Here is a 9,747-nt window from a genome sequence, read left to right as displayed (position 1 = left end):
GAGCCCAAGTTCAATCCCTGGTTGAGGAACTAAGATCATGCAAGCTATGCAGCATGGGGAAAAAACAAACAAACAAAAAACCAAAACTATGCAAAGCAGAATGTAAAAGTAATAATATGACAGCGAGCTTGTATGATGGTTCTAAACCATGACCCAGGACCTGAAGGTAGCTGAATAAATCAAAGGGCCAAGGAGAGTCAGGTGAAATTTGTGCTTGTTCCCTCATCTTGTGTAATTGAGTTTCTCCTTCTCCAAAGGTGTTTATCCAAGTAGTAGTAGTAGTATTTGCTATCGGACAAATGCTTCCTTATTCATTAAGTATGAAATCAAAGTCTATGTAGCTGTCTGAAATTACTTTAGGTGATGAGTCAAGTGATAGTTGTTGGGCTGCACAATTTGTGATTATGTGCTCATTGACACTTGCTCTGACCTAAGGAGGTTTTGATGAGAACTGGCCAAATGGCACAGACTTGTATAGCACTTGACCAATCAAGTGGGTTCCTCAATCTCTATGAAGTTCAAAATGTGTTCCTTTCCAATGGTATCCAAGCCACAGAGGAGGCAGTGGCCTGGCTGTGTGGAAAAGCTTCAGTCCAATGAAGAAACATGCAAATCATCATTGCTGTTTGGTCGTTAAGTCGTGTCTGACTCTCTGCAGCCTCAGGGACTGCAGCCCCCTAGGCTCCTCTGTCCATGAGATTTCCTGGGCAAGAATACTGGAGTGGGTTGCCATTTCCTTCTTCAGAGGATCTTCCCAACCAAGGGATGGAAGCCGCGTCTCCAGCATAGGCAGGGTCCTTCAGCACTGAGTCACCGGGGAAGCCCTGCCAATCGTTACCAAGAATTACACCCATGAGATGGTGGGCAGCCCTGTGAAACCCACTTGCCAAACCTCGAATGGTCTGTCAGGCAACTTGGAGCGTCTGGGAGGGAGCCATGTGGACAGTTTTCTGGATTGCGTTTTTGGAATGTGACACCAACCCTGGATCCAATATCTTCCCACATAATGCTGCATGATATTAGCCTGATATTGTCTGCTGAAAATTCATTACTTGGGAAAGCAACACTGAAGTCTGCATGCTGGTGTTCAGATTCACAATATCCAGCACTTTAAACAGTGTATTCACCTGCCCCCTCACTTTATCACCACCAGTCTGGTGTAAGGGCATGAGCTGTTCATTCCTGTTGGAAGAGCACTGAGTGTTGTGGGTTCAGTATCTTTTTTTCTTGATTTGCTGAGGTTTATTGGAGACCTCCACAATTGGGAATCGAGCTCTAAGGCAGGGACTGTTCAATAGTACTGGGGTTGAGCATTGAGAATGTAGCTCCAGTATAGAAATTCATTCCCAGTCTGGAGAGTTGTTTCTCTGAAGCAATTAAGAGGGAGACTTGGAAAAACTGATTTCCTGGAGTCCTATCACTGAGAAGTGGGAGGACCCTAGAAAGATGGACTGGGTGACTGAAGATGCCCAGAGCGCTTTGGTTTCTCGAAGCCTTTCTTTCAGTGTCCTGGCTTCTTACAATAATGATGAAGGCTGGGAGGACTTGCTTAGGGGACTCTTATCTGTTGAACTGATATATTAAGGATTTTAATGTTTGGGTTTTTTTCTTAGTAGAATCACCTAGGGTGCAGGCTAATCGGTTTGCCAAGTTAACTACATCTTCAGAGGACAGTTTCCCATTCTGTCCTAGTTCTCTTAACCAAGAAAGTCCTGGTTTGGCCTGTTAATGAACAGAGTTAAGGCCACCCTAGTGAATTTGTTATCCACAGGGAGACCAGCATTCTCCTGAAAAACAATTTGGAATCGACTTGTGATGGTGTGATTTATGTATAATATACATTTGGTCTTCATCCTTATTTCTGGCACAGAACTCCTAAAACCCTTGGAATTTTCTGATTAAAGCAACAAAGATGTCTCTTGTTAGGTGAGTGAGTTGGGTTTTGGACCCCACCTAAACATCGGGGCTGGCTGCCAAGAGAACCAGCGTGATTAGAGGGTTAGAACTTTTCAGTGCCCATTACCTCCAACTGCCCAAACTCCAGGGAGGGGAGAGGGCCTGGAAGTTGAATTAATGATTCAATCAATTATAAAACCCAAAGGGCAGAGTTTAGAGAACTTTCAGGTCGATAAACATGGCAACGTAGGGAGTGTTCACTGGAGGGGGCATGGGAACTCTGCCCTTTCCCCATACCTTGTTCTGGGGCTCTCTTCCATCTGGCTGAGTCATTTTCTTTTATAACCAGTGATCTGGTAAACTGTGTCTCTGAGTTCTGTGAGCCACTCTAGCATATCCGTTGAACTTGAGGAGGGCGGTCCTGGGAACCTGATTTATAGCCCAGCTGTCGGTCAAGAGCAGAGGTAACAACCTGGGCTTGCAGTTGGCTTCTGAGGGCAGTTGTGCAGTCTTGCACCTCATCTTACAAAAACAGAAGGCATATAACTGCCCTTCGGGACATGCTAAATGGGAACCAGTAAGGGTGGCTGAAAAAGACCGATGCTGCAAAAGATTGAAGGTGGAAGGGAACGACAGGATGAGATGGTTGGATGGCATCACTGACTCAATGGATATGAGTTTGAGTAAACTCTGGGAGTTGGTGACGGACAGGGAGGCCTGGCGTGCTGCAGTCCATGGGGTTGCAAAGAGTTGAACATGACTGAGCAACTGAACTGAACTGAAGGGTGGCTGAACCCAGTGTGGGGTAGAAGCTGGGGTGCCATGGTGGCCCTGTGTGGAGGGCAAGAACCTGTGAGCACCCCCCTAGCGGCAGCTGCTGGGACTTTGGATGGGAGAACTTCCACTTGAGGGGGGTTTACCACCTTGCCACCTGACAGTAACTGAAGCTGCCCCAGTGACTGAAGGATATAAAGTGATCTTAAGCTCCAATAGCTGTGATGTCTAGGCCGATGTCAGAGAAACACTCTAATGCAGGTGGCAGTGCCCAGAAGGGTTCCATATTAACATGGAAGTGGAAATGGTTTACACAGACCAAGCTGCCTGCAGAACACAAGGAGATGCAGGAAGCCTCTTTTCACCCGGGGCGGACCCTGGAACCACATGAGGAGGTGCTGGGGTCTACTTGGGAGTCACTTGGACAGTGCCCTACAAACTGCTCTCAACTGACCAACAAAGAGCTGTTCACTTTGTGAATGGCAGTTCCAAGTTGAATGGACAGCATTTTGTTTGGAAAGCTTCTATGTAAAGACCAGCAGATGGAGACTGACTGAAAAAGGTTAAAAAGGACCAGCTTGTTTGGGCTAAATTACATGCATTTTTCCTAGCACTGATGAAGAACTGAGCTGTCGAAGCCCCCAGGTTTTGAGTTTTTACTGACTAGGGTAGTGGCCAATGGCCTGGCCATATGGTCAGGCAGGAGGGCAGTGGCCTATTTAAGGATGTCCATTTGGGGCACAGTCCCATGGAAATCAGTGGTGACCCATTTGAGGGGTGCGTTAGAGTGGGACATGTTGGTGCCTATCAGAAGAACCCCTTTCCAGGTTTGGAAGGTGACTGGAACAAAGATATCCCCATGTGCTCCCATGAGATGACTACCTGGGTCCATGAAATCTGTGGACACGGGTGCTGTAGCAACACTGAGATGGGCTGAATGTAGACAAATAGGCAGGCCTCATTTTATTATGCTTCACAGATAACTTTTTTTAAACAAATTGAAGGTGTGTGATAACTGTATCAAGCAAGTTCTATAGGTGTCATTTTTCCAAAAGCATTTGCTCTTCATGTCTGTCTGTCACATTTTGGCAATTTTCAAAATATTTCAAACTTACACACTGGGGAACTAAAATATTTGTGTGGCTGACTTTATTATGAAACTTGCTTTATTGTGGTGGTCTAGAACTGGAATACACAGCATCTGCGCCCTCTGAGGTCCAAAATGCTGATAACAATTGTTCTGTCTGCCAACGTGAGACACTGAGACCATGGAAGTTCATGTGCCAGGTGCACTGGTGGGCAGGGGGAGCAAAGGGGGCAGGTCAGACTGATGCCAGAAGCCCAGGGCTACAAGGGGTTCTGACATGAAGAGATGCCAACTCTGGACTGTGCTTTGCCGCCCTGGTGGAAGATGCAAATGCTCAGAGTACTATGAAATCACAACAGAAGATTTTGCACCAGTTTGGGCAGCTGACCATCACTTCTTTAGACCAAGGAACTCACTGTAATGTCCACCGATGGACAGATATTATTCTAGATGTTTCTGTGAAGGTGTTTTTTAGACGCGATTAACATTTACATCAGTAGACTTTATGCGTAAAGCAGATTACCTTCCATAATACAGGTGGACTTCAGTTAAGACCTTAATAATAGAAGACTGACCTCACCCGCACAAAGAAGGCTCTGCCAGCAGACGGCCTTCAGACTAGAAACATACCATCAACCCACTTCAATAGCCTGCTGCGCATCCTGCCAATTGTGGACTTGCCGGCCTCCACAATGACATGAGCTAGTTCTTTAAAATAAATGTCATTCTCTCTTTCTCCTGTTCTCTATTTTTGTATTAATAGATACACATAGATGCTGGATCACAGCCCCCACCCCCAGCTGTATCATCCAAAATATTTCCAGAGTATCCACTGGTGGCCAGACTGTCCCAGTTAAGAACTACTGTGTATGTAAATCTTGTTTCTTGCTGCTAGTTTGTGGTCTGCTTCATCTATGTCTTACACATTTCTTGACAGTTTACTCCTGAATATTAAAAACCATCACTTTGTGAATGAAAGTCACGATTCATTAAATTATCTAACTTTACTGATATTTAAAAAATATTTTATTTTACTCATTTTTAACAGGTGGGCAACTAAATTATCTTAAACATATTGTTATATATTTATATTTCATACAAGTATAATGTATACAAAAAATATATTAGTGATGGCACTAGTGTTCCAGGCCTGCTCTTAGCATGGCAGCCAGGAGGAGGCAGTCTTTGCTACAGTCCTTGGCTGATACCTGGGGGACTCTTGCCCACTTGCCCACCCACCCCCCCAGCCAGTCTGGGAATGAGGACACCAGATGGCAGGATCAGCACTTTTGAGAACTCAGTACTGACTTCAGGGAGCCCTGTGGCATCCACATGGACTCGGGAGGTCCAGGGTCCATTGCATCGATGAGCTCTGTAGGTGATTCTGAGAAAGCAGAGTGGGAAGAACACTGAGAATGGATGGGCTCCTCCGATGGCCAACCTTGGGGGGTCGTGTTGGGGCCTAGTGGGACCCCAGCATTCAGAAGCTCACCCTGCAATCTGGGCGAGTGGGGAGTGTGCACAGGAGGCACATTCTCCAGGGAGAATGACCAGCCCCTCACCAGATTCTCAGGTTCCAGACAGCAGAACAGCTCAGAACCTTGCTCCATCCCAGAAGGGAAGATGGGTTCTGAGTGGCCAGCATGCCTTCCTGGGTACACAGTCACAGAATGGTCCCCAGTGGGGCTCCAAACCTCCATCGCGCCCATGTTCAGGTGTTACAAACACTGCAAAGCACTCTTCTATGGCCTCAGACTGACTCGGTCAGCCAGCAGCTCCCTCCAAAAACCAGCTATTCTCTCCTCCAGGTCTTGGGAAGGCTGTCTTTAAGATTCTTCAGGATGGCTTGCCCAACCCCAGGGCCTCTTCACAGAGCATATTTACTCCATCTGAGAACTGCTTCTCAGAGCAACTGGGGAAACAAGCAGGCTGAGGATGTAGGTCAACTTGGAGCCCAGACCCCTCAGCCCACTCTCCTGGAGTGTTGTACCGAGCCCCCTGCCTGTCCCCTCTGGGCCTGGACATCTGGCCCTGGGACCAGAGTGGGTGAGGCCAAGGCACAACCACCTGGGTGGCCAAGGCAGGCCAGTGTGAACTGTTCTTGCCCTAGAGAAATCCCAGGGTGTTGGGGCCTTGGGTCCCCACAAGGCTAAAGGGGGCCATGCAGGCCTTCCAAAGGCCCTTGGAGCCCAGTGAGCTAGACCACCAGCTAAGACAGAGGAAGGTATTGTAGGAAACACACAACCACACTCAGAAGCAGAGGATTTCTTACCAGACTGCAGCAGGCTTAATAGCGGCCTCAAAGGTATGCCCAAGTTGTAACCCCCAGAACCTACAAAGAGGACCTGATTTGGAAAAACAATCTTTGTACATGTGACTGTGGATTTTGAGATGAGCTCAATCTGGATTAAGGTGGGCCCTTGTTTGGGCTCAGCTGCTCAGTTGTGTCGATTCTTTGCAACCCCATGGGCTGTAGCCTGCTAGGCTCCTCTCTCCATAGACTTTTCCAGGCAACAATACTGGAGTGGGTTGCCATTTCTTACTCCAGAGGATTGTTCTGACCCAGGGATCAAACCTGTGTCTCTTGCAATTCCTGTACTGGCAGTCTGATTCTTTACCACTGTTACATCCTCATATGAAGAAAAGATCATGTGAAGACAGAGGCAGAGAATGTCCCTGCTGGTACAGTGGGTAAGACTCTGCCTGTCTATGTGGGGAACATGGATTCAATCCCTGGTCTGGGAAGATGCCACATGCCATGGAGCAACCAAGGCCGAGTTCAACAACTACACCCTAGAAGCCTGCACCCTAGACCCCGTGCTCTGCGACAAGAGAAAAGTCAAAGTATTAGTCACTCAGTCATGTCCAACTCTTTGGGACCTGATGGACTGTAGCCCCCAGGCTCCTCTATCCATGGAATTCTCCAGGCAAGAATACTGGAGTGGGTTGCCATTCTTTTCTCCAGGGGATTTTCCCAACTCAGGGACTGAACCCAGGTCTCCTGTATTACAGGGAGATTCTTGACCGTCTGAGCCACCAGGGAAGCCCACAAGAGAAGCTGCCGCAACAAGAGAATCTGCCGCAACAAGAGAAGCTGCCGCAACAAGAGAAGCCACCGCAACAAGAAGCCCATGCGCTGCAAGGCAGAGTAGCCCCAGCTCTCTGCAACTAGAGAAAGCCCTCACGCAGCAACAAAGACCCAGCGCAACCAAAAAAATAAATAATAAAAAACAAAAAAAGACAGAGTCAGGGATCCAAGTCCTGCAAGCCACAAACCAAGGACACCACGCAGCAACCACAGCAAGGAATGGATTCTCCCTTGGAGTCTCCAAAACGCTCACCCCTGCTGATACCTCAATTTCAGACTTTTGGCTTCCAGTCCTATGACTGTTAGGTTTATGTTGCTGCAAGCCACCGTTTATGGTGATTCATTACAGGGGCCCTAGGATACAGATGCACCAAGCAATAGATGTAGGTGTTTCCTACAAGATCTCTTAGCTGAGAGAACACAGTGGGCCATGGGGGAACTGTGGCCTGAGGGTCTGGCCAAGAGCTCACCAGCACCTCCCATACCCCATCAGAGCCCCTCTCTACCCTGGCCTACCTGTGGGGCCCCTCACCACTGAGGCACCTCTGGGTAGTAAATGTTTACTGTTTCTAACCCAAAGCCTGGTTTTTCCTACCACACTGACTCATGTACCTGACATTGTCTGTGAGGTATCCCACCATTAGGGTACCAGAAACTTTACAGGTTAGAGCTTATATCACAGTTGGGAAAGCAGATCTCCTGGGGAGAGGGGAACAATTCCCCTAAAACCATCCCAGAATGGTACAGGACACAAGCCACCTGGGAGGCCTCTCCTCCTCTCCCAACCCTGGAGCCAGAGAGCAGGAATCAGGAGTTTCTGTAACCTGGGTGACTCATTTATCCATCACGGCAACTCAGCACAGAACCCCGTCTTCCAGGGCTTAGCCTGCTTTTATAAAAAGCAACAGACGGCCGGTGGCCAAGCAGTGCCACCTCTGCCTTCTTGCCGCAGAGCAGGCCGGCCATGCTTCTCCACCCTGCAGTCAGCCATTGGTTCTGTGGGTGTCCTGGAGCCAGCGCAGCACGTCTGACAAGCCAGTGCCTTTCCGGGCACTGATTTCTACGGTGGTGATGTTCTGCTTGGCGCAAGCAATGAGGTCCGGGAGCCTGATTAACGACTTCATCTCTTCTATGGTCATGTAACAGGGCAGGTCACTGGAGTGAAAGCAGCATGTATCAGAGCAGGCTGCCAGAAGCCCATCCTAGCCATCACCGTACCCCTCCCACCCCGCAATGAGCCACCCTCTTGGCTATCCTCTATAGGAGCTCCACCCTGGGGCACACCTGCACTCCCGCTCACCTCTCAGACACGTACATTTTATTGAAGAGAATCAGAACTGATGCTTCTGCAAGTTCTTCGGCCGATAGGAGACCCAGGAGCTGTACACAAGATGCCGAGAGCTGGGTGGGGTTAGAGGCATCCACCATGAACTGGAAAGAAGTGAATGGAGATTAGGGCCCCCCTGGGATGAAATACCATCCTTGCCAAATCTCTATTCACATCACAAGCCTGGCTCAGGAAGAGCAAGGAAGGCTTCAGGAAAAGCAGAGGGGAGCGAGCTATGCAAGAATCACCAGTGTTATTTGTTTCCACCCACACGGAAGTCACTCTACCTGTGCAGCCGTTACTTTTACAAGGAAGTGCCCCAGAATTTGGGGCATAGATCTTGCCAGGATGGGATGAACCAGGGCATACATAACTAAAACATAAAACATACAAACATACCCAGAACAATAAGACAGTGAGTGGATGACACAGTTATCTGCACAGAAGAAATACTGTCTTCAGCAACCCTTCGGTGAGGTTTCACGTTTGCCTGGGAGCAGCAGCATTAGGGAGCAGCTGGAGTCCCAGAAGGAAGCAGTTCTGGCCTGGGCCATGTTTCCTTGACTAGCATAGCTGCCTGCGAACCCAAATTCTATCCCACACAAAGTGAAACTGGGGACTAGACAACCCTGCAATGGGGACTTTCTTCCCCAAAGGACGGGCAAAAGACTAGGACCTACCAGGAGAGAATGACAGTTTCCATAGTAACTGGACCAGATGGGGCCCATGCAGCCCCCCAGCTCCCGGATGGTGATCTTTTTTTGAGCCACAATGTCCGTTAAGTTGGTACCCACCTGTGGAAAAAACCGGGATGTAGAGACCACCTCAAGCGCTTTCCCACGGGCAGCTCCTGGAGAGCAATGTGCCCAGCCCTTTACACTGCGACCTAACCACCAACATAAGTCTTCTCAAGTGTTTAGGCTCTAAGGTAGAAGCCACAAGGGAGGAGGTCTAAAGATGCTCCCCGGGGTGCAGGACCCACAGGGCTGGCTGTGGCCGGGGGGACCAACACCTACCAGAGGGATTCGCACTGTGCGGGGAGCAGCAAACTCTGACCAGTGGTGAGGGGCAGGCGGCTCCGGATGCCCTGCGACTCTGTCCCGGCGGAGCCAGGCTCACCGCGATGACACCCACCACCTCCCGAAAGGTGTCTTGAACACACCCACCAGTCAGACCCCAGCTTCCATTTAAAGGAACCCAAAGCTCTGCTAATCGCAAGGGGATCCGCTTCTCCTAAACCTGCAGGAGGCCTACCGTGGGCCGCGTCAGGGGCGGATCGCCCAGGTCGCCCTTCCCATCTCGGGAGCTCAGCTGTGCGAGGCAGTCAAGGACTCTTGAGTGGGGCCAAGGAGGGCGCGCCGGCCGGGCCCCGCCCCCCGGCCCCCGCCCCGCTCGCCATCAGCACCCCTCGGATCCCCACGCCCCTCCGGACCCCCTTTCCCCACCGCCCAGCGCGGAAGGATAGTCTGCAGGCGTTTCACCAACAGCGTCTTCCCCACCCCCGTGGCCCCCAGTAGGAGACACATCCCGCTTCCCGCTCCACTCGACATCCTTAGCTCCGTGAGACACGCAAGG

The 9,747-nt window shown here is 49.7% G+C and overlaps 1 protein-coding gene across 3 annotated transcripts; it reads right to left on the bottom strand.

The window, feature by feature from the left end:
- Positions 1-3,610: 3,610 nt before the first annotated feature.
- On the bottom strand, positions 3,611-9,722 carry ARL16 (ADP ribosylation factor like GTPase 16). 3 transcript variants are annotated; one of them, XM_043905212.1, is made up of 5 exons: positions 9,638-9,722; positions 9,427-9,485; positions 8,853-8,966; positions 8,146-8,276; positions 3,611-8,000 (listed from the first exon to the last, which is right to left on the bottom strand). In XM_043905212.1, the coding sequence occupies exons 1-5, from the start codon at positions 9,720-9,722 to the stop codon at positions 7,829-7,831; spliced, it is 561 nt and encodes a 186-aa protein (XP_043761147.1). In that variant the 3' UTR covers positions 3,611-7,828. The 3 variants fall into 3 exon arrangements, with proteins under 3 accessions (XP_043761147.1, XP_043761148.1, XP_043761150.1); XM_043905213.1 differs by having other exon boundaries at positions 8,161-8,276; XM_043905215.1 differs by lacking the exon at positions 8,853-8,966.
- Positions 9,723-9,747: the final 25 nt, after the last annotated feature.

Source organism: Cervus elaphus, chromosome 5, assembly GCF_910594005.1.
Source record: "Cervus elaphus chromosome 5, mCerEla1.1, whole genome shotgun sequence".
In the NCBI taxonomy this organism is placed as follows: domain Eukaryota; kingdom Metazoa; phylum Chordata; class Mammalia; order Artiodactyla; family Cervidae; genus Cervus; species Cervus elaphus.
Note: the sequence above shows the minus strand (reverse complement) of the source record. Positions and strands in the feature narration are given on the sequence as shown.